Raw genomic sequence first — 25,597 nt, forward strand, 5'->3', positions numbered from 1 at the left:
GTGGTTGCATGGGGAGGGATGAATGGAATTCTGTACCCCAACTCCACTAGTGTCCGTCTGGTTTTCCAGTGCTCTGAATCCAGTGTACAGGATCCACAAGCATGTCAAGCTGAGAGCATGGAAGGCCTGAAGCAGGGAAATGATTCTGCTGTATCCATCCATGCATTCAATGTAGGATGTGAAAAGTGATAAGGATGTGTGTGTATTAAGGTGTGCATTAATGATCATGTCATTATTTATTTTATCTGCAGAAGTTTCTATAATGTCAACGTTAAGAAAAAATATTACGGTGATGAACAAGATAAAACCAGCAATAAAATTACCGTATTTTTCGCTCCATAAGACACACTTTTTTCCTCCTAAAAAGTAAAGGGAACTGTCTGTGCGTCTTATGGAGCAAATGCATGGAGCCGAATTGCCTAAGGGCCAAAAGCAGATCGTGCTCTTTTTTTTTACAAAGAGAGAAGGGGGTGTTGAAAGGAAGCCGCTGAACAGCTGTTCAGCAAGTGATCGGGAGAGAGATAAGGCTCCCTTTCCAGCCCTGCCCCCTTGCCCAGGCCTCCATTATTGAATGCAGAGGGAGGCTGTTTGTTTCCCCAGCGACATGTGACTGGCTGATTAGATTATCTGTATGGAAACTGTAGAAACGGCTGTAGGACTAGAAGCTGCAGAACTAAGTTGGACCCCATAAAAACGGGGCTTTTCCTCTTTGCAAAAAAAGCTGCACCACTTTCAGCTGATCCTCAAAAATACAGGGCTTTCCCCCTTTCCTCCTCTAAAAACTAGGTGCGTCTTATGGAGCGAAAAATACGGTACATTCATAAAGAAAGTACAAAATACATAACAAATCAGTAGAATAGCTTAATACAGTACATCAATATAGCTGGATTAAACCTCATGTAAAGCCCGGGGAAATATTTGTAATAAGTGAACATTTGTATTAAGTTGACATTTAAACCCATCTTAACATTGTTTAGATTTTTTTAGTATAAATCATGAACTAACCTATTCCAATGGAAGCAGGACACTTGGTCTTGGCTTTTATTTCAGAACGGATAACACTTGCTAATTCTTCTGCTGTCAATCTGGTTTCTGCAATGATTTCAGTGATGTCAACTAGTGCTTCATCACAACTGACTGCTTCAATGTTATGAGTATAGCTATCAACACAAAGTAAAAGGAAGTGAAACAGCAGCAACAGCTCACCAAACACGGGACAAATAAAATCTCCCCAACTGTCTTATCTTCTAATTCTATGGAACCTAAATATGTAACTGTCCACTGGAAAATTCATAGATAATACCCTTTCCTTCTTAGGACTAAATTCATGTTAGTAAAGTGTGAGCTCGAGAAGTTTTACTATAGTCTTATTCCAAGTTTTATGCCAAGCATTTGACACCATCATTTCATGAACTCAAAGTAATATTTAAAGGGTACATCAACAGAAAATCTGATGCATTAGGACCAGTCTAGATGAGATGGAAACACGATTCCTCTGCTCAGATAACAAGTGGGAAAAGGAGCTCTTCTTTTTATCAAAAAGGGGAAAGCAAATGTGGGGAACTGAACCATCCACCCTTAACTTCCCGGTACCCTGCCATGTTATGAACTTCTCTGCACCTCAAGAGAAGGGGAGAAAGTTCACCTCACCCCACCCACACTCAGTTTTTAGTGTGTGAAGTAGCTCCAAACACCACATTTTTAAGGTGAATGGGCCAAACAACTGAATAAGAAGTGAGGCATCAAGCCAGGTCTAAGTTTAGCTCTTAGAAATCCAGATAAACACTATTTTTTAATATAACATTCAAATATGAACCAGGTTCTCCAAATCCACTGGGATTTCTTTACCTGGTCAGCAAATGCTGAATCAAACTGATCATGAAAATCCTATTTTAAAAATACTCTGGTGTGCAACTTCTAAGGCATCTCTCCATTGAAGGTTTTGTTTCCAAAGCATACAGCATTACAAATAACAGTCTAAAGGCAAACTCACAGATTACTCTTAAATTAAAACAGAAAGACATGTTAATGAAATGTCTGTAGGAGCATCTGAAACCACATCAGAAAGAAAAGTAATTAATTTTCCAATACTTGTTTTACCTTGCTAGGGTTTCATACATGCTTTGTGCAACTTCTTTGTATGCCTGAAAGTCATAGGGCACTGCGTGAAGATTTGGACACAATCGTCTTGCTTGTCCAAAGAACATTCCATTCTTTATACCAACTTGCCTAAAAACAACCATAATATTGGTTTAATATCAACAGTCTATAAAGTTAAAACAACTATGGATTTGGAATTTTTCACTGTTCTTGCACCAGGAGATAATAAAGTGCCCTCAAAGAGACAGATTACTGATACATTACAAAAGTCAATGTATGTAAATACGAGACCAGATGCCCAAGAAATTGCTGATAATGGTGGTGAAATCCTAACAATATATCAGACCATTTACTGCCACGAATTAGAACTTGACTTTTTTCCACATTGACTTTATATAAGGAATGTACAGTGAAGGAAAAAAGTATTTGATCCCCTGCTAAATTTGCCTGTTTGCCCTCTGACGAAGAAATGACCAGTCCATACTTTTAATGGTAGGTTTACTGTAGCTGTGAGACACAGAACAACAACAGGGAAAACCCCTGAAACCAGAAGACAAAAGTCAGAGATTGATGTGCATTGTAATGAGTGAAATAAGTATTTGATCCCTTCGCAAAAGATGACTTAGTATTTGGTGGCAAAACCCTTAGTGGCAATTACAGAGGTCAGACATTTCTTGCAAGTAGCCACCAGGTTCGCACACATCTCAGGAGGTATTTTGTCCCACTCCTCTTTGCAGATCTTCTCCAAGTCAGTAAGATTTCGAGGCTGATGTGTAGCTACTCAAACCTTCAGCTCCCTCCACAGATTTTTGATGGGATTAAGGTCTGGAGACTGGCTAGGGCACTCCAGGACCTTAATATGCTTCTTCTTGAGCCACTCCTTTGTTGCCTTGGCCGTGTGTTTTGGGTCATTGTCATGCTGGAATACCCATACCCGAACCATTTTCAATGCCCTGGCTGAGGGAATGAGGTGCTCACCCAAGTTTTGACGATACATGGTACCGTGCATCATCCCTTCGATGCGGTGAAGGTGTACTGTCCCCTTAGCAGAAAAACACCCCAAAGCATAATATGTCCCCCTCCATATTTGACATTGGGGATGGTGTTCTTGGGGTCTTGGCAACATTCCTCCTCCTCCAAACATGGCGAGTTGAGTTGATGCCAAAGAGCTCAATTTTGGTCTCATCTGACCACAACACTTTCACCCAGTTCTCCTCTGGGTCATTCAGATGTGCATTGGCAAACTGCAGACGGGCCTGTACATGTGCTGTCTTGAGCAAGGGGACCTTGCAGACTCTGCAAGATCTCAGTCCTTCATGGCATAGTGTGTTACCAACTGTTTTCATGGTGACTATGGTCCCAGCTCCCCTGAAATCATTGACCAGTTCCCCCCATGTAGTTCTGGGCTGCTTCATCACCGTTCTCATGATCATTGTAACTCCACGAGGAGATCTTGCATGGAGCCCCAGACCAAGGGAGGTTGACAGTTATTTTGTGTTTCTTTCATTTGCGAATTATTGTACCAACTGTTGTCACCTTCTCACCAAGCTGCTTGGCAATAGTCTTGTAGCCCAGTCCAGCCTTGTGCAGGTCTACAATCTTGTCCCTGACATCCTTGGACAGCTCTTTGGTCTTGGTCTTGGTGGCTAGTTTGGAATCTGCTGGATTGCTTGCTTCTGTCCACAGGTGTCTTTTGTACAGGTACTGTAACGAGCTGGGATTACAGGTAAGACCTCTCCCTTACAACAGGTGCTTCTAATCTCAGCTCGTTACATACAGTGAAGATACCAGGTAGCCTGACATCTGGCTGGTTGACAGGGGATCAAATACTTATTTCACTCATTATAATGCACACCAATCTCTGACTTTTGTCTTCTGGGTTTCGCCTGTTGTTATTCTGTCTCTCACAGCTACAATAAACCCATCATTAAAATTATGGACTGGTCATTTCTTCATCAGAGGGCAAACGGGCAAATTTAGCAGGGGATCAAATACTTTCCCCCCTCACTGTACAATGCTTCTGGCAACTAGCCTGGATTCAAATCTCATAGTGGTCTGGTCAGCACAATACACCATACAATTTAGAAGCAGAAGAGTGTGGTGCAACAAATGGAAATTTTGCCTCTTTGCCTCTTTTACAGTAGGCTTCTTTATACGCACACACACACACACACACACACACAGTCCTCTCACTATTCTCCAGCCAGGCAATTAATATGTATTTTTGGAGATCAGGGACAAAAACAGAAACTAAGACTGAGGAAAATTGCCTTGGCTGAAGACAGGAAATAAATTGGAGTTGAGGTCTTCAAGGGAATGCTTACTTCCTAGACTTTGTGTGCATTCCCCACCTTTGGATGCTAGGTGGTGATGACATTCCATTTGATGAACTATCATCCAGGGACAACACAGAAGTGAGGCTCTGCTCAGGCACAAACCCCCACTATTCAACTAACTTGGTGCACTAGCTGGAGCCAGCAAAAACATTCCTGCTGCTACAACAGGGCTTCATCTCCTTCCCACCTCATGTGCTCTCCAAATCTACTCTGAAGTGTTAGGAGAACCCCCAGTATAGTGCAAAGGCAAGCTGAATTCAACCCCATATGTATAACTGCAGAGTTACTGAAAAGCAGGGCAGGTTCCATTGAGATAAATCACAGTGAACAAGGATGTTTTAAGGAGCAACTTGAAAATGAAAACCCAGGAAAATAATTGTCTGCCTTGTGGAAGGGCATTTTAGCAATACAGAGCTGCAGGGGAATGCGGATACATATGTTCTCTTTGAAGAGCTGTAGCATGAGAGAGCTGTTCTCCCATCCCCTTTCTTTTCTTGTCCTGAAGTGTGAGGTGACCATCTACATAGAAAATGAGAGGAAAAGCTGCAATTCACAACTGACTAACAGGAAATAGTTTCCTCTTACCTGGCTTCATAACTGCAAGATGCAATTTCAGCCATTGATGGCACAGAGATTTCCAAGTCAATTCCATTCACTTGTATAGATTCTGGATTATCTTCATCTGGTGAGTCCAGTTCACTTGCTCCTGCTTGAGAAATATTTTAGCTATATTGTAGTTAATGGTTAAAAATAAATTACTTTCACAAGAAATTAACGTAATATTTAAAGTTATTTTATTAAAGTAAGGGTAGCAGTGTTGGCCTACAAAAATTAATGACCACAATGCGCATTAAGGAATTACATTTATTACCAAAATACCACAAAACAGTGTGTAAGCTTTTGAGTTTTCTATAACTCTTCAACAGACTATATGGTACACTAAGCACTAAGGTGGGAAGGGTGCAACTGTGTTGCCAACATACAGACTGTCTAGTTTCTCTCCATTTCTGTTTTCTACCTGGTAAGGAGCCTATAGGTGGAAACAAACCTGGATAACTGCCAGTTGTTGTGGTTCCAGATGGGGGACTAGCCATTATTAATCACTGTTCTCAGGAGGCCTTTGAGAAACCTTATACCTGCATAGCACATAAACAGTCTTATTTGAATGTCTGCTGTCTCCTTCCCAATTTCATCTTGAGACTGATAGTATGCAGGCAACATGCCTTCAACATCAACTCATTTGTTTTTTCTTCTCTTGCTTCCCCCTCCCCAAACCCAAACTGCTGAGTTTATCATCCAGCCTGATGAAGAGTTCTGAAGTACTCAAAAGCTTTCACGCTATTTTGTGAGACTTTCGGCAGCCAAATAAAAGTATTGCCCTAATATGGATTTGATAATTTATTAAAATAGATTTCCAATTTGTATTATCTAGCAATCTAAAGATTTCATGTCTGCATTCCAGAGTGATAACTAAAAATATTAACAATTCAAGTATCACTTCTCATAAATAAATCCACAGTAGCGTTCCCCCACCCCACAAATATCCCACACAAAGGTGTAGGCTAACGACCCAAACAGAAAGAAGATTGGAATGTAGAGTCCAAAATGGTAGTCATTGGTTTTAGTCTGCAAATTGGTTTCATGAGCTACAATTGTGAAAATCTTATGAGAAGTTTTTGTAAAGCAAAAATGTCCCTCAGCAACGCCTTGCTGTTATTACTTATGAGGGCTCTATCTAAATGTTTCTCCTTTGCATGCTGATCTTGGTAAAATCCAAGTAGAAAGGGCCTTGTGAAAGCATACAACTTATGCTTGGCTCCTCAACCAACCCCGCAGAGTGGCACCTTTTTTTCATGGCAGAAAGAGAGCAATGCACACATGTACACTTACTGCACTTTTCAAAGAAGTCATTTCCCACAAATTTCTTCTGTGGGGAATTGGAAAAGTGCTACCACAGTTACCAAGAGAAAAGCAGGTATGTGAAGTTGTTACAGTTTAGATTTTAACACAGCCAATATTCATTCAAGTACACTATTAAAACAGAAAAAAAACCCTACAAGCTGCTCTCTTTTGATGGTCAACAACCTCCCTGTACGTCCCGAATTTCTTTTGCTCATTATTTGTCCAAAATATATGGCCATTTGAGATTACCAAACAAGAGACAAGCTTCTAAGCCCGAGTCAGGCAGATTTATGTTAAAGAACTGCCCCTAATAAACTAACCATGTACCAACTATGAGCAAAACATACGGGAATGAGCTACAGTGTACAAGAACATGCTAAGTCTCTGTTGTACACAGAGATCACAAAGTACAGCTAGAGACCTACCCTAATACACTAATGCTTACTTTGAAAGAAGAGTTAAGTAACTTGGATTTGGCTTTCGTTTCTGCAGTCTACTACACTGAACATTAAGAGTTATTTCTCCAAACTGGTGCATTCTTCATTATTGCTGAATTGTGCTACAATTTGAGTTTGAAATGAATTAAGATGTAGTCTTTAAAGGGCAAAGAACGTAGTGGATGAAAGATGTGAGAGACAGAACATGAATAGGCTACTATCTTGACAGTTTAGCATTGTCATATTGATGGGCTCATTCAAGTTACCCAACATATCTGCAACTGCAAATTAGAGCAAATTATGCCCCAAACAAGAACAATGTCTTTAGTCCATTTGCTCTTCCGCCCTGGCATGAGAGGTCATCATCTTGTCTATCTTCATTAGTTCGATCGGCTTCTCCACAGTGCAGCACAGTAGATCCCCCCTTAAGCTGATGGTCACTTCATGTAAATTCAGGGCAATGCGAGACACATTGTCCTCACTGGAATGCAAGGTAGAGAACCTCTCATCAAAAGTTGGAAAACTAGACAGGCGCATGGTGAATGTGGAGCAACGGATGGAGAAATCAGAGGCCAGGACCCAAGTCTGTGAAAAAGAAATCGCTGAGAATAAATCTGTATCTCACGTGATGATAAAAAAAATGTTGCTCTTTAGAATGAAAATTGAAGAAACTGGGATTGAGGGAAAGGAAGGCTAAAAATATTCATATCTTGAGAATGCTGGCAGATGAGGAAAGGAACCTAACCCATTGGCTCTGTGTGCTGATTTCCCTATCTCTTTGGGTCAGATAAGTTCTATCAATAGAACAATCATTACCTGCTCTCAGGGAGATACAGAACAAGAATGACAGCAAATGCAAAGCAACACAATTGTGGATGGATAAAATTAAAGACTGGTTTTTAAGAGGCCCAAGATTCAACTGCTTGTAAACGTTTGTCCAGTAAGAGTGACAATAAAAGCAGCAACCGTCAATGAATAAGAACTTTGTAAAAGATGGGGCTGATGTTGAAAAAGCACCTATTTCTTGTCAAACTAACGTTCACAGATCCTTAAAGTAACTGTCCCAGAGATCATAGATAAGCCAAGAGCAGAACACAGCATGGAGAATGGGAGGTATGGACAAATGACATGGTTAGTCATATGTAATAAACTGAGCATTTGTTCCAAATCAGATGGGTGTTATTTAGAGTTTGTACGTGGATTACAAGAACAGAATTTACCAATAGGTTAAAAAATAATTTATACACACATCCAAAGCTTTTATTATGTTTCAATACCTATCATATGGGATAATTTATACATAGCAGACAGTTGCATGATCATTCCTACTGGAAAGTACATGTATTTTTTCTGTATTTAAAAAAAACCCCTGTGTGCCACTTTTTAATTAAACATTAGATTAAAATTATTTATATAGGAAATAACTTTTTAAGAGTCAGCAAGCTGCTCATTACATTTGTTTATCAAATAACCTGCAGGTCAACATACTGCTGAAAAATGAATGTAGAAAATCATTGAGAAATACACAGAATTCAAAATATACACAAATATAAAAATCTAATTACCTACCAACAAAGTTTAAAAAAACCATGTGGGTTATGTAAGAAGCATACTTTTGCCAAGGTAAGGAATAATGGGAATGATTTGAGAAGCCTGGTTCTATTCTCCACCATGCAATGGAAAGGCACTCTACACTGTTTTTATTCCAACTTCCTTGGAAAGTGAAGCCTTCTATGAATTTGTAAAACTTAAATCAGCATGCATTGCAAGACAACACTATATTACACAAGGTCCAAGAAGTTATAGGCATAATGGTAAGAATGGCACCTTCAATCCTCATCACAATGAATACTGCTACAGCAAGATGTACACTACTGCAGTGTTCCTGCATTATTAAGACAAAGCAAGTTCTGTGGCTCATGTGACTAAACTCATTCTTGTCAGCAAGATGGGTAAAGGAAAGGACAAGAGGGGATGCATAGGAGACTAGGATTTGTTATGGCACAGTAGCAACTACACCAAGTTGTACCAGAAACCAGAGTATAATAATTGCTCTTACATACATCACAGTAAACTATGACGACGACAATGACAATGACAACAACAACAACAGACTCTATAAAGGTACTATAATGCCACCAGAAGGTGGAGAAACTATCCAATCTTAGAGAGCAAGAGTAGCTTGAAGGTCCACACAAGTCTCTAAAGTTCCCACAGAGGTACAAATCAAACTTTAATAATTGCTTTTTCATATAAACACTAGAAGCCTCTCTCATGCTATTTATTGTGCATGTTAAGGATACAGAAGAACAAAGTAACATAAAAACTTGAGTGTAAATTCTACTACATTTCCACATACGCCTGAAATGTTAAAAGTAAGCGCACTCTTTTAGTGTTATTTATAACAAGTGTTAAAAGATTGCATCTTGTATTGTCAATATACTATGCACTGATAAACTATAGCTTAATAATAATAATAATAATAATAATAATAATATTTATTTATACCCCGCCCTTCCCAATTTAAAAACCAGGCCCTTGTTTTTATTGAGGTGTTTTATCCCATTTATCAGCCCTAAATGGACTGTCAAGGCAGCTAGTACTATGGCACAGTACTATGAATGGAAAATAATATCTCTGAATATTCTGAAAATATGTGAAAAACATGAAAGCAGAACAACTTCTATATCTGTAGTTCTTCCCATTACCTTACTTTCCACTCTACTTTCCACTCCACAATCTGTAGTATTTATGACAAATCTCAATATGGTATCCATCTGATCTCCAATAGCAGAAGCTAAATGTAGAAGTAATTCTGACTTGACACAGTGCTACTGATGCTGGTCGTAATTTAAAATATTTACATTGAAAAATACTTAGGAATGTCTGTTTGAGTATCTAAAGGACACAATACTGGTACAAATGTGACATACTTAGTGACACATTGTATCAGACTCCTGTAGACCATTAGCAGATGAACAGAGAAGGGCTGCATTTGTCCCATCTGTTAGATCAGCCAGGCTCCAGGGCCACCTCAATCTCATTTTGCCTCCTCCCTTTGGGGGCAAAACCAGGTCTGAAACCTGAAGCATGCTATCAGAGGCCAAAAGAAATACATACATATCAATTTAGTATTAATAACTTACACTCTACGTTTGGGATGGAGTTTTATCATCCTAAATGAGAAACCAATCTTAGCTGTAAAGCAGGAAATAAATAGGATAAATGAACATACATTTTATTGCCAGTATCCTGTGCTAACATTTCACTGTGGAATGCACTACCAATGCACTATTAAAGCAGCTATGCTACATGATACTTTAGAATCAGGGTTGTATTTTTAAGTACCATTCAATGTATTAATGAACTGGAAGATCTTAGATGTCTTGCACTGGACAAGACCATCTTGGAATAAAGCAACATTGCAAAACAAAATTCAGGAGACCGTATCTAACAATATCTATTCTTGACTAAATGATTGGAGTCCACTTAAATCAGGCACTTCTAACCATTTTCTGCTGGGGGTAAAATTGGAAATCTGAGAAACTGGCATGATCACCAGAAAAAATGTCAACTTCAGAAACTGATTATGTATGCAACAGCAGCAGCCCAGATCCTACTAGCTCAAAGGTGGAAGGAAGACAAGATACCAACAATAGAAGAATGGCAAATGAAAAAGATGGACTATGCAGAAATGGCAAAACTTGCGGAAAAGCTCAGAGACAATGACATTGAGAAATTCAAAAAAGAATGGGAAGCATGTATTGTATATGTATAAAAATACTGCAAACAAGTAGAAACACTAGCAGGCTTTGACTAAACATTTGCAAGTAGTTAAAATTTATGGAAGGAAATTTGAATTGAAATAGCAAAATTTTATGGCATGCATTTAGTATAAAACAATAAGGATAAGAAAAAGAGGTTTAAGTAAATTATGCAGAAAAGGTATATATATATTAAATGAACCAGAAAAGGAAATGGGGGGGAAGTCAGGAGGTTAAAGAGAAGCTCTGAAAAGATATTTTCTTTTTCTTTTCTTCTTTCTCTTTCTTTGCTTCTCTTTACTTTTACAGTGGAACCCCGGGTTACGCACACCCTGGGTTGCGGACGTTCGAGTTAAGAACGCCCGCAACCCGGAAGCGTTTCCGGAGCACGCGTGACCCCTGGATGTGCAGAAGCGCTCAAATCAAGCTACTTCTGTTTTTTTGTGTTTTTTCGTGCGTTCGGGATACGCCCGCCCGCGTTATGCATGGCGACCTGGAACAGATCGCGTGCGTAACCCGTGTTTCCACTGTATTTCACTTTTTATTTTTTATGTTGGATATTTTGTATCTTTAATTTTACTTGATGGAAAATAATTGTTGAAGTTGAAATTGTAAAACCAATAAAATTTATTTACAAAAAAAACAAAATATCAACTTCACAGCAGGAAAGCTAGTGGTGTTCAGAGCAACACTGCGTAACACAAACAAATATCCACAGGCACAACATACACCCCCGCTACGTATATCCCTTTCAAAAAAAAAATAGTAATCATATACACACTAAAACAAGAAGCAGACATCAAAAAGCAGGCAAAACACTCTCCAAATAAAATGCCTAACACATATGCACAAACACCCATTGAAAACAAAACTCAATGTAACTTTTTGTTCCTTGACCTTACTAGGCAGCTGTTGAGTCCTTTTTATTTTTATTTTCTAAGGAGTTTCAGAGGTAAGCAAAGCCCCAGTGCTACCGCTACCCAACCCTCCTCCTTTATTTCTCTATGCAAGAGACAAGGTGGCAGCAGCAGCAGCAGCACCTGCAAGTCCACATTTTACTTCCTACGCAGCCCTGCTACAGCTCTTTTTAACAAAGGGGCAAGGGAGCCCCAAGTAAAAAGGAAAAAAAACTGCTCAAGCATTTCTAAATGTTTAGAAAAAATTGCGGCTTCCTTGGGATCACAGAAGTGTGATCCAACAAAAGAGGAAAAACAGTATTCGGACAAGATGGCTCGGAAAAATAATAGCAGCCATGCTAGATCAGATCAAGATTCCATCTAATCCAGCATCCTGTTTTCAACAGTAGTCAGCCCCATTCTTCCAGCAAGCCCACAAAGCAGAGCATGGAAGACTACAACTATCCCCAACCATTTGCCCCTAAAACCTGGTACAGGTATTCTACCTAGAAACATTTCTCTGTCCTAGTTAAAAGCCAATGACAGACCCATCATGCAGGAATTCGTCTAATCCTCTGTTAACTACCACAATATCTTTGGGCAACAATGTCCATAAATAAATTTATAACGTTAAGTACTTGCCTGTGCTAGATCTACTGGCTGTCTATTTCATTGAGTGACCCAAGTTCTAATATAACAAGAGAGAAAAACCTTTCTATCCCTTCACACCATTACAGTTTTCCTTCCCTTTTCCCCACTGCAATCTTAAAACTAAGAAGCTCCATTTGCATTGGTCACATTCCTTTGTTCATCTTCACTGCTCCTTTGCTTAGATGGGGCAATCCAAACTGTACATAGTATTCCAAATGTTTTTGCCCCATCTATTACCGGTATATATTTTGGAAAGCAGTTTGTCTACCTGTCTGTTCTCTATGCATTCAGATGCCTCTTGAAATATTGCCACCCAAATTTGGCATGACAGTTCCCAAAGTGGAGGAGCTATTTTTTTGTCTATGTTTGGATGCTGGACATTATTTGAAACAAGATGAATGGGGGGTATAAACTTGCTAGCTACAGTAGTCTGCTTTGCTAGCATGTTACACACAGGGAGCATGCTGGGGAAGCAAACCCCAACAGGATTGAGAAGGGAGTGGCTGAGGCCACAAAGGTTTGGAAGGCAGGAAGAGGAGACCTAGCGCCAGGAACTGGGAGCAGGAGGACAGAGTAAGTGGCTACCTCCCTGAATGCTGGGCCAGTGGTGGGGGTCAGCCAGTCTCTCATCACTGATTATGGCCCCAATGGAGATGGCAACGGCTGATGCAGGAATAAATCTGGGCAAGGTGAGTCAAGCTTAGGAAGCTGCTTCCACACATGCAGCCACACAGCAGGAATTGCATACCAAAGATGCAGTCCTGCTGGCTGCAGGGGTCTGCTTCATTAGCACATTTCACTCAGGGAACGCATTGGTGAAGCAGCACCCAGTAGGCCTGAACCCTCCTGCTCTCTGCAATGCAGTCACAAGGAGAGAGAAAGAATACACAGTGTCTCTTTCCCTCATCCCTCTCTTGTTTGTATAGGGTTTATTAAAACCCTAATTAAGTATCAGGACCAGATCAGGGTCAGGTGTTCCCCGGGTTAGGTTGGGGCAGTGCACAGCCCTAAAATTAACAAATTACACTATCCATTTATATACCTCTGTTTTTGGTTTCTCAGAATTGCCAGGCAACACCAGGTATTTTCAGCTAAATATATATAAAGTTATTTTAACTAGCAAGATACTACCACAGCACTACAGAACTAACTCTGGATTGTTACAAGTGACGTTCCTTTATTTATTTATTTATTTATTTAGCAATTTCAACAAATTGCAGTTTTGTACCTGCTTTGCCATTCAGTAATTTATTCTGATAATATTGCCATTCCAGCTGGGGATTTGCACCAGGACGAAGCAATGATTTTCCTGATCCTCTGTTACTCGTAACAGCAACCGGTTTGCCTGTGAAACATAATGCAGTTGTAAGTCAACTTGCACTGCAGTTTTGTAAAAGATCTATGAGCACTACTGCAAATCACTTAGGAACACAAGTTCTACACATCTACAATTGTAAAGCTTTTTTCATTTGTTTTACTGAACATGATTAAGAGAGTGCATTCTGTTAACAAAGCACATCTCTGTATGGAGAAAATGACAATTTAGAAATAGAATCATAGCCTTAACAAGAAATGCAGAAATTGCCAACCTTATTAAGTCCATCAGCACATTTGGAAGCTTGAGAGAGTATAGCAAGCACTGCTTCCTTTGATCATTTCTCCCCCTCTGAGCCACTCTCCATCCATTCAACACACATACTTTCTCTCTGTTTATGTTTACACACACTTAACTTTTACTCAGTCTCCATAGAAAAGTAAAGTCCAGGAGAATGGATGCTCCTGTATTTGTGTAAGTTTACACAGGAACCCCCCCCCCCAAAAAAACCTACATACCATAAAATTAAACGCTACCTTGGTTGACTGCACAGTAAAAATAATAATCACAAATACGGTGCTTGCCTGAACCACAAACACATTGATCTTCATTATTTTGGGCAGAGATGACTCCAAGATAGTGATTTTGAGAGTAGTCTATAAGTTAGAATACACATTTTTGTGCTATGGCAGTGCTGAACAGCGCTGAATCCACAATTTTATGGTTCAGTCAATAAAGACAGATGTAATCTGATTTGACAGTAGTTGGGGGAGGGAAATCTGTGAAATGATTATTCAATTTCAGGAGGATGTTTTTTACTGGATCCGATTTTGCATGTATGTGCATGCATGCACATAAACGTATGTGCCTTCTCTTTCTTAATTTCCTTTCCAATCTCTCTCTCAAAAGCAGCACACCACTTTCTCCCTCCCTGTCTCCTCCTAGTTGCTCCTTTTTCTTTCCCTGAAAATCAGATAGCTTTGCTTTTCCTCCTTATCTTTTCAGTCACTCCACTTTTTATTCAACTGCTCAGGTACTAATCCTGAAAAGCATACATAGCTGAAAGATGAAGTGGGAAAGAACATCACTCTTACAACTTCCTCCTCCAGTTCTATGTACTTTTATAGGGACACAAAGGCACACACTCACTGCCTTATGATGGAGAGAGAAAGAGGGGATGGGAGGCTTAAAGGTTTTGCTGGAATCAAGGTGACCACTGCTACCACAGGCACCACATTGGCAACTCCAGCACTACAGACATGTGATCTCTTCTATAACTGCTAGGAGGAAAAGAACTCTTGACTGTGTTCCATGGATGCAGATAAATGAATGACAAATCTAGAGATATTTGCAAGTAGAATACCACCAATATGTAGGTTTTCTGTTTAAAAGCTTACTCATGCCAACAGGTGTGCATTTAACAGTACATTTCTACTTGGTATATAATAAGCTGCCAAGTGCAAAGAGGAATGAATACTAACCTTTTAGATCAGGTCTACCTCGGATACCCACTGATACAAAGAAGCAGTCCATATCCACATGCATTATACAGCTTTGATGCTTGGTTGAGCTCAAGGTGGCTGCATAATCTAGTATAATAGTAGGCAAATGGAAAGTTGAAACCATACTGAACAATTTTTTTTATTCCTATTATGCTCCTATTAATCTAGAATTTACCACCCCACTCTTTGTTTGCAATGATTTAAACTGTCCTTAAAACATGTAGAATGCTATGTAGTCCCGTTTAAGAAGTTTCCAAAGGTACCATTTCATTGTTGCATATATTGTTCTTCACTACAATCAATACAATTTCAAGAGTTTGTTGTACACATCTTCTCAGATACTTGGCCACAATAACTTTGTAATTACTGTTCTATACTACTGATTTTTCCTAGCTCTTGACATTTTCAGACCAAATCTGGAAGAGCTGATTAACATTATGGCTCTTCTTTCTCAATGTAATTGAATATGCCACCACAGCACAAGCCAGCAATCATGGACTAAAAGCTACCAGCACCTGCCTAGTTGTCCATTCTCCTAACGCTTACTAAGGACAGTGCACATTTCCAATATTGGCCAAAAGAGTGGCAATAATAGTAGACAGTTTATACACATTCTTAATCATTTGTATTGCAATAGAAGTGTGAATACAGTAAGATGTCATTTTCAAATTATAAACCTAATGATATATATTTCGTCCTCCAACACCACAGTATAACATTGGTATTCCCTATAAAGCCTAACATTCCAAACAACAGATTTATAACACAGGCTTTCCCAGGTGAAAGCACTGGGATTAAAACAAACAAAAACAAACAAAACTACTCAGACATAAGACTTTTAAAGTGTGGACCTCTGCCTTGAAAGCACAACACAAAGGAAGTCTGGATGAGCCCTCAGCAATTTCCCCCCCTGACAAGTGAATCTGACACATAACACTGTGCATTAACAGTGAAATGCAGGCAACAAAATTTGCTCAAATAATTAGTGACCAAGTCGGAAAAAGAGCAGCTAATACCTTTTGGTATGGCATGCACTCCAGTTCCCACAATCCTGAGACTGCTCATTAACTGTAGCACAATTGGAATGCTGCACTTTATAGTCTCATCAAATTATCTTGGAGGTCCATACTGCCCATCACTAGCTTACACAGAAATTTCAATATCAAAATATAACCTGTTTAAGTCAATAACAAGAGTGAATGGCTTTTTTAAGCATAACCTTAAAAAGTACCTACCCGAGTCAGCTTTGTTAATTATAGATTGCCCTGCTTTCAGTTTTTTTAACTTTTCTCTTCCTGGGAAGATAGCATTGTTTTGTTTCTGCAGTGTATTGACAAAATCTGTAAATTCACTCTTCCAAGTAGCTATATGATGCAATCTTGAATGAGAGTAAAAGTCGGAAATGAAACTGCAGTTAGGAGGTTTGGACAGAGGTGAATCTACCTTACTAGGAGAAGGTACTGTAGTGCTTTTTGTGCTTGAAGGCCCCTGAACTATAGAGTGATGAGCACCGTTTCTTTTAATATTACTGTGCAAAGATGAACAAGGTGAGTTACTCATAGTCCTATGCGCATTTCGTAAAAGTTCAGTATTTTTGTTGCTTTGTTGAAAATGCTGCATAGAGCAGTCTCTAAAGTCTCTCCTTTCCTCCTCCTGCACAGGAGCTGGAGACAGTCTGCTTGCAACGTTGTTGCCAGAGTGCACCAAGCTATCCTGTGTCTTTAAGGCACTGTTGGAACTATGAGTGTGTCCATTGAAAATGGAAATGCTGTCTCTATGATGAATTCCGTTCTGCTTGCTAGCAGAAAAGGCTTGCTCCAAATCCAAGACTCCAGCATCTTCAGTCTCATCTTCCATGTTCAATTTACACTTTCCATTGGCTTTGATTTCATTCTCTACTTCATACTTCTTTACTAGACAATTTCTTTAAAAAGATGGCATAATACAGAAATTAGGAAAAAATATCAATTAAAAACATTTACCACTAAACTCTCCCCCTCTATTATACTTTGAACCCCCACCCCCTCATACACACACTGGTTTTAATAACAAATTGACAGAATTGTTTCATAAACTTAGTCCACTCAGTTTTAAATAGTAGTTTGAAATATGCCTAGAGATCTTCTAAGAGCTTCATAAACAGCATTAACATGAATGATCCGAGATGATCATCTAACATAATCTGAGTTTGTAATTCAAGATAATTACTTACACCCTGTTGAGCTCCACAGAGATATTGCTAGGACCTGCAATAGGTTCTTCAGGTTTGCATACGGTATTAAAACAGAGGCCTTTTTGAAAACTTGACTGTTTTGTATAAAGCTGATATGGAATGTATGAAAGGAGCCGTCCAGCCTTTATGCTGTAAAGAAGATGAGAGTTTAATTGATCAGAGAAGTCATAACAAATTCTGACTCCATGTAGAGTTTTTATCTTGTTCTTAAAGCAGGGGGGTATAACCCCCAGTTGAACAGCACTTACTTTCATTAATGTATTTAATGTTGAGGAGAGAAACTGTTGATTGCACCTGTATATTTCGACTTTACTAGCTTGATTGTCTTATTTCTAGATACTTCATTGTCCCATTATTTTATACAGAAAACAAAACTTATTAAACTGGAAAGGTTTTACAAATTTAAGGCAATTTTGGGAACCCTCAGGCCTGGGAGCCAAAGGTGGCCTTCTAGTCTCCATATCCAGCCCACAAGATTTTTTCAGGTTATGTTCTTCACTGACTCTGCTTTGTGCCCTCAAGTACTTTTTGTCTGGCAGGAATAGATCCCTGAGCTGTTATAACGTCTCTTTGATCGCCTGGAAGCAGGACATAAGCCTGCAACCACTGCACAATTGAAATATAGCCTATTGTACAAAGTTAAAGCTCACATCTGTTGCTTCATGCACTTCAGTCTAGTCCCATGTGATTTCCCCCTCACTCTGCCTACCATTGGCATGCACCTCTGTTACTCTGTTAGTTAATTCAGTTCTTACAATTGTATATAATTATTTAAGTGAAATATTACTGTTCCATCAACATTTTTATATTTGGGGTTGTGGATTCGAATGCAGCTTCTTCCACAATTCCCACCTACAATGCTAGAGTATTCTCTGAGGGTTTATGAGGTGATAAATGCAGCCAAGTCCCTGTTATGCAAAAAAGGAATGTAATCATGCATGATCTAGGGAAATGCACTGCCAAATCATAGCAATACTGAAACTTAATTATTGATGGTGTATTTCCCATCCAGTTTCAATCTGTACACTAACAAGAAGTTTGGCAATGGATCAAAAGCCAATATATGCTGCAATTAAGAAAACTACAGTAAGATCACATTACCCAATTAAAAGAACATAACTTGTTAGCACTTATGTGACCAGGTTTCTAAGGGAGTAGAGTAATCGTAGCTGTCACAATGGGGATAGTCTCAAGTGCAGATCATTTGTTTTCCCAATATGTTCAGTAAAATTAAAATGACATGTCAGTAAAATAATTGCTACTTTCTAAAGAATACAAAATAATGCAATAAAGTTGAACACATGTAAGGTATAACAAGGTATAAATAAGGAATAATTTACTTCATTATTTATAAATCCTAATATGAGAGATTCTAAGTTTTTATTAAAGCTATTATTTATATTTCCATTCTTTTAAACCTTTTTGTATAAAGAAATACATAACTATATGCCCAGTAAGATAAAATAGTGATTTTGCTTTTTATCTTCAGCCCTGATTTAACAATCCATCATTAAATCAGAGAATAGTTAGTTGCACACTGAGTGCTTATCAGAAAGAAATTTTTCTTTAAATTTATAATATTCACTTTAATCAACAATCCCGTTGATCATAATTTTATGAATCTAAACCATTACTTACGCTTATTTTAGTCAAATTTATTTGCTAAGCACTCAACAGTCTGTCTTCAATATTTTGAACTCAATTCCCACAAAATTTGACCCATCCATCATAGATTTATAGGATAATCACATATTTTTGAAAACATTTAACACACATTAAATAATATTTCAGAATTTTGTTTTGTCTTTTCAATTTTGTTCACATTTGGAACACTTAAACCTGTAGTCCTACATATGTTGGTAGACTCCATCTCTCATAAACCTCAGCCAGCAAAGCCAACGGTCAGGGCTGATGCAAGCTGGAATCCAATGACACCTGTAGGGTTCCTAGTTTCCTATCCCTAACTTAAACAGTGTTATCAAGCCTGGATATAATTCTCCAATAATATTTACCTATCTATTATCCATTCTGGTCGGACTACTTTTTCCCCTTTGAGTTCTTTTATTTTGGCATTTGGAAGATTTGTTGCAATAATGTGTGTTGTTTTGGATCTAGAATAGTATACATGATATTGTCCTCCATGCAACATCATTAGCCGCCTCAGTTCATCAGCTGATGGATCTGTAACAGATTTATGAAAATACATGGGTAAGTACTTTTAAATGTTTTTCTACAGAAACCACACAACTGAAGTATTTTGCAGCGTCAGTTTCCTTTATGAGCTGCTCCTAGTCTAATATATCTACAATACAAATTAATGGACATAGGAGTATTCATCTGAACATTCATGTTGCCAAAATTTCAATAGTTTTCTGATAAACTGAAAGAAATGCAAGAAAATAATTTTTAAAAGCTGCCACCAATGGTTTCCAATTAAGGACATCTGATTTACTTTCTTTTTCATTCCATAATATAGTCACTCTGTGTTCACTGAATACAGTTCTTATTACAAAAATCTGCACAAAACCCCACAACTGTCCATGGTTTCTTAAACGACTGACTCTGTTGAAGGCATGGTATTACAGTGTTTCCACTCCTACCTGCGGGGCCAATTCTAGAGGGTTGCATTGGGTAACTTCTGCTTGGTCCCATGGAGACTGTAAGCCTGAGGGCAAGGACTACCTTATACCTGATCGTTGTAAACTGCCTTAGGGGTCTTTTTGACCAAAGAACAGCATATAAATGTTGAATAAATTAAATAGTTTCAGAATTTATATTCTGCCCTTCATTGCAAAAACAGTCTCAGAGAAGATCACTGTCAGGGAACAGTCAGCACCTAGCGGGGCGGTGCATGGGCTGTCAAGGGATGGAGAGCCACAGCACTGCGAGGATAGCAGGGGGACTTCCAGCGGGAGCGACAGAAAGGAAAGCAGCCCAGAGGAGAGAGGGCTGGAGGATGCTTCAGAGACCCAACGCCCCCTCAGCGGATCCAGCCAAGAGGGAGCAATGACAGTTCCGTCACCCCAATTACGCAGGGGTGTGAAACGTAAGGAGGGAAGGAGGAGACTAGGGGTGCCCAAGTTCTTATGTTGGGGGCGCTCCAGAAAAGCGCCACTTCCAGGATCTGAAAGTGACTAAGCTGATCATGGACTTTTGAGCTCTGCACTGTACATATCTGCACAATAAATCCTGTAAATATACAGGACCTGAGCCGAGCCTCTTTACTCGTGAGGAACCACAGCAGAACCCTTACAGCCACAATGTTCTTTAGCATCTTAACACGGTAACATAAAATTAAGATCTAAAACCAGTACAGCCAACCCTTCATCAAACAACAGCAATCCTAATCACATCTACTCAGAAGTAAGTTCTTACTCCCAGGAAAGTTAGAATAGGATTGCAGCCTAATGTTTCCAGCCCTAGTGGAGGGCAAAGCAGCCTACATACAGAATACCGGGGGGTGGGGGTGGGGGCAAGCGGCTGTGTAATACTAATTTTAGAAAAATTCTACACTTCAATTACTCATTTAAATCTTGCATTAGAAATGCTTCTTGTGAAATCCACATTAAGTATTACCTTGTGCATTTTGAAGCATTTTTAGTTTGCTAGGGGAGCTAACCAGGCCAAAAGAAGTCTAGACGGCTCCCCTCAAAAACAAGACTACAGAAACTTATGGCCAGAAGGAGAATGATATATAAATTGCTTTGTGACTTCCACACAGTATAGCTCCTTCATCAACTTTGCCTCATCCTAATTTTTCTTAAAAGGCATTTGAATGAATATTTTGAAAGAATGAAAGCTATCACCTGTAAAGCCATTGACATAGATGGCAACTCCATTAAAGATACCAGATGGAGTTCCATCTTTTTGGTGTTGCATAGCTGCCTCTGAACGGAACTGATCCTCCAGTTTCTGGACTTTGGCAGGCATATATCCTCCCTGGAATTTAAATAAGACAGACTTTAGATACAGATACATTCAAACTTTTTTGTGTCTAACTATGGAAATGGGTCAAAAGGTTTGCCAGCCTTTAAAACTATTTAATATCAGTTTAGTTTTGGCTTGAATATACAGTTATGGAAAACTTTTAAATGGAATAACACATAAACACTATTTGAATATTTTAATACCACTTTTTAACATTGTATCTGAAGGGAGTGTTAAATAAAACATATTTAATACATGTATGTAATATATGTATTACAATATATGTAATACAATCTATTATATTATGTATTATAATATATTATAATATATTGCATTACATAATATAACAAATATAATGCAGCTAATAATCCTTAGCAGGGTTAAAATCACAGCCAACCCACTACTAAGCACCTACAAAAACCTGTATGTTTTGAATAAGCACAAGAAAAAAATATATCATAGGCAATTTTTCTAGCCAATGTCCCATATTAACTGGATAGTATTACCTAAACATCCATTACTCTTGGCGTCAGTCAGAGATGAAAACGGTATGGCTATTATTATAGAAATTATTATAGAAATAAAATAGTTATGTTAAAGCTACCTATAAACACTAGTAAATAGCAAGCTAACTCTCTAAAATGTTATGTTTATAATTTTAGATTTGAACATACCCATATTCCCCAGCCATCTTTGTCACTGGCTCTTTTTCTCCATCCACCTTCCTTCATAGTGAAGCTATTTAGGGAGAAAAAAAACATACAAATATTGTCAGTATCACTATTATATAATTTCAAATTGAGATGTAGGAGCTACAAATATTTACAATGGGAAGACTTTAAACAGCACACCTGATGTATCCATTCCCTTACAACAAAATATAAATTCACATGTATGCAAACACTTTAGAAATATTTAACCTAACATTGCACAACTTAAGTCTATCTTGGACCCTAGTTACTATTTGCCTATATACTGGCCCAATCTTTCAAATAACCTCTCACCTAGCTGTAAAAACCAAAATAGCAGTTGACATTATGACATTTAGGACAAACTAGATGCAATGTCAGAGGGATCCCCCCCTCTTAAGATTAGTAGGAGATGGTGCTTAGGCACTGGCAGACAACTTCCTGTGGCTTGGCTTGCTGAATCAGGGCCTTGAGTTAACTATTACTGGGCTAAAGTGATGTAGCCTCATTGCAGTGCCAAGAACCACAGTGTGGATATCAGAGATAAGCCCTCTGTCTGCTGTTTAAGAGTAAAAGGTGGGTTTTCCTCCAGCCTAGCACTGAAGTAGGTTAAAATGCTGCCATTTACTTTGCACAGAATGCTGAGTGTCAAAGAAAAAAGCAGCGTTTCCAGAGGGCTGCAAATGTTGGATGAAAGTCTTCTGCATGCATGCATGTGTGTTATCTGTATGTCTGCTTTGGCATCTGTGACAGCTTATGTATAATGTCTGACTGCATGTGTGTGTGGTGTGTGACACAAGAGAGGGAGAGTGCTGCACGACTGCATGTCTAGTGAGTGTATGCGCTTGTAGCATTGTGTGTGTACATTGGCCACACCACCACTGGCATGTTGCCCTCAGAAAGATGAGTATCAATGTGGTTCTTGGGCCAAAAGAAATTAGCCATGCCAGCTTTAGCTCCATATCTTTAGAACACAGAGCACAAAAGTGGGAACTCAGTGGTGGAGAACTTTGGAGAGAAGAGCATTAGCACACACCCCAACAGTCAGGAAGCACAACAAAAGGCAGGAATCCATACATTTTGGACAGCCAACTCAAAATGTATGGTTGCCAGGACACTGCTGCTCCCTCCCTCCTGACCTCACACACTGCACCTTGGAAATTCAAAAACAATCCATTGCTCCTCCCCACAACACTAAGCTTGGAGAGAGAGGGGTGGGTTGACACATTGTTCTTCAAACTGCACTGTGTGGAAACAAGCCTCAGACACCCTCTCCAGCTTGAAGCCAGACAGGGAGGTTTGTGTTTGCATTGGCTCTGAACTTCTGAGGTGCTCCAACCACTTCAGAAAGACTGAACCAAAATGGATCTCAGGTTTCTTTCCAACATGGGTTTAGGAAGGGGATTGTGCCTAGAGTTGCACTGAGTACCTAACGCTCAGCTTAGGTGTAGAGACAATATCTGCTCCACACAAACTCCAAGGTTGACGCATGCCCAGGGGCCACTGCATTGCCAGAGGGCAGTAGAATACTCACGAAGGCAAGTTAAAGTTCTTTTTTTTGGGGGGGGGGGAATCCAATTACTGTCTTTTCAGACAATATGTCTGGTAAGTACCCTGCCTCAGGATTCCAGATACACTACCCAGCAGTACTCTACTGGGTGAAAGTTACCTCATCTCCTTAACACTTCACTGTAAATCAAAAATCATGCCTTCTGATAACAAGTTGAAAAATGGTCAATTATTATTTCCTCCAGGGGATCCAAACAAGGAAGTAATTGCATCAGTCCTGCCACAACCTGCCTGATATTACACCCCCACCCCTGAAAGGTAATTTGAGTAGCATAGACATAAATTAAGAACACAATGGCATTCTTTGTTACTTTACTACCACAATACTGGATGCATTAGAGACCCTGTCCCATCCCAGGACCATCATTTGGATACTCTGCATTCTAGATAACAAGTATAGTGTTTTGTTATTCTTAGGTTGAATTCTGGAGGAGACTCTTGAGAGTCCCATGGACTGCAAGAAGATCAAACCTATCCATTCTTAAAGAAATCAGCCCTGAGTGCTCACTAGAAGGACAGATCCTGAAGTTGAGGCTCCAGTACTTTGGCCACCTCATGAGAAGAGAAGACTCCCTAGAAAAGACCCTGATGTTGGGAAAGATGGAGGGCACAAGGAGAAGGGGACGACAGAGGATGAGATGGTTGGACAGTGTTCTCGAAGCTACTAACATGAGCTTGGCCAAACTGCGAGAGGCAGTGAAGGATAGGCGTGCCTGCCGTGCTCTGGTCCATGGGGTCACGAAGAGTTGGACACGACTGAACGACTGAACAACAACAACAGGTTGAATTCTTTACTGCTGGATGCCATCAATAATTTGAAGCACAATTCAAAGTATGCACAATTCTTATTTATTCAACTCCTTTGAATAAACCTGCCTGAGGAGCAGGTTAGACCAAAGGGATTTGAAACTAGATCTCCTTCATCATAGCCTGACTACATTTGTCCCTTCCTAGCTCTCTTGGGAAAAAAGAGCTTCTAAAGTCTTCAAACAAAATACAAAGCACAGAATACTCATCTTCATCGTTGAGATTTGGAAGTGTCTACAGTTCTTCAGCCAAACAGGCATGCTTTCGTGGCTCTATTCTTACAGACAGTTCATTTTTAGAAAGCACTTGCAGAAGCAGATGGGCTCTGAACAGTTACACATTGGGAAACACCTCTGAATCTGCTGCCTTATTTTTGATATTTTACTACCCAAGTACAAGCAGCACAAATACGAACTTATGTTACTTTCTACATTGATTGGTCATATTCCCATTCTCTCAAGTAGGAAGCCACACATTTATCTTCAAAATCTATTTTGGCACTGCTAACCCAGAGTGTGTACACACAAACTATAAGGTACAGTATAGTCTTCTGAAGATGCATTTTTGGGTCAGTGTTTTTATCTTCATATTATTGGAATAGCATTCTTTTGGACATAATGCTTAATTATGACTTAACACCAACTATGACTGTTTACTTTAAGTTACAGGTAGGTAGCCGTGTTGGTCTGCCATAGTCAAAACGAAATAAAAAATAAAAAAATCCTTCCAGTAGCACCTTAGAGACCAACTAAGTTATTTCTTGGTATGAGCTTTCGTGTGTATCTTAAGAAGTGTGCACGCACACGAAAGCTCATACCAAGAACAAACTTAGTTGGTCTCTAAGGTGCTACTGGAAGGAATTTTTTTCATTTTTCATTTTGTTTTGTTTACTTTAAGTTCATCTTACGCATGGTGAAGATCCAGTGGTAGCTGGTGACTGCAAAAATGTGGGATTGCTTCAAGTCAGTTCAACCTTCAATCCACTTCCATCAGTGAAGCCCTGAAGGTCAAAGGCAAAGCTGTCCAAAACACCATTTGTCTGCTATAGCAGTTGCATTGAGAATGCTTAATTCACTTAAAAAAAAACCTTTATGTACTGTTCTTGATTGTACAGTTTTTTGGATGTGCTTATGATTTTATTTTGTTCTAGTAAGTCACAATGGCTTGTATTGAAGTGGGGTATACTCCCACCCACAGTAAATTATGAACAATACATGCTTAGAGGTTCTCTGCTACTAAGCAATACTGTACATATACAATTGTACCCCCTGCCTCCAATGATCAGACCAATCCAGACTATCAAAGTCCCAAGTTAGAAAGTTCAGTGCAGTTCTTAAGTTTCTTATTCTGGCCGAAGGGCATGACAGACTTGTACTAATAGTACAATACAGCTGTACCTTGGTTGCTGAACACCTTGGAACTTGTACGTTTCGGCTACCAAATGATCGAAAACCGGGAGTGTGTGTTCC

The 25,597-nt window shown here is 39.2% G+C and overlaps 1 protein-coding gene across 3 annotated transcripts in view; it reads right to left on the minus strand.

The window, feature by feature from the left end:
- The window catches only part of REV1 (REV1 DNA directed polymerase), a 41,618-nt gene that overhangs the window by 13,040 nt on the left and 2,981 nt on the right, over window positions 1-25,597 (minus strand). Inside the window, exons 2-11 of one of the 3 annotated variants that reach the window (XM_033147582.1) lie at window positions 21,738-21,801; window positions 20,943-21,075; window positions 19,149-19,317; window positions 17,116-17,265; window positions 16,139-16,827; window positions 14,883-14,990; window positions 13,315-13,431; window positions 5,022-5,145; window positions 2,101-2,229; window positions 1,006-1,160 (exon numbers count right to left, since the gene is read on the minus strand). In XM_033147582.1, coding sequence (XP_033003473.1) covers window positions 1,006-1,160; window positions 2,101-2,229; window positions 5,022-5,145; window positions 13,315-13,431; window positions 14,883-14,990; window positions 16,139-16,827; window positions 17,116-17,265; window positions 19,149-19,317; window positions 20,943-21,075; window positions 21,738-21,794 — 1,831 coding nt within the window. In that variant the 5' untranslated portion in view covers window positions 21,795-21,801. Of the gene's footprint in view, window positions 1-1,005; window positions 1,161-2,100; window positions 2,230-5,021; window positions 5,146-6,783; window positions 6,886-13,314; window positions 13,432-14,882; window positions 14,991-16,138; window positions 16,828-17,115; window positions 17,266-19,148; window positions 19,318-20,942; window positions 21,076-21,737; window positions 21,802-25,597 lie in introns of those variants that run through there. The other 2 variants (XM_033147581.1, XM_033147583.1) reach the window with 2 other exon arrangements.

This window comes from Lacerta agilis, chromosome 4 (assembly GCF_009819535.1).
Source record: "Lacerta agilis isolate rLacAgi1 chromosome 4, rLacAgi1.pri, whole genome shotgun sequence".
Taxonomy (NCBI): domain Eukaryota; kingdom Metazoa; phylum Chordata; class Lepidosauria; order Squamata; family Lacertidae; genus Lacerta; species Lacerta agilis.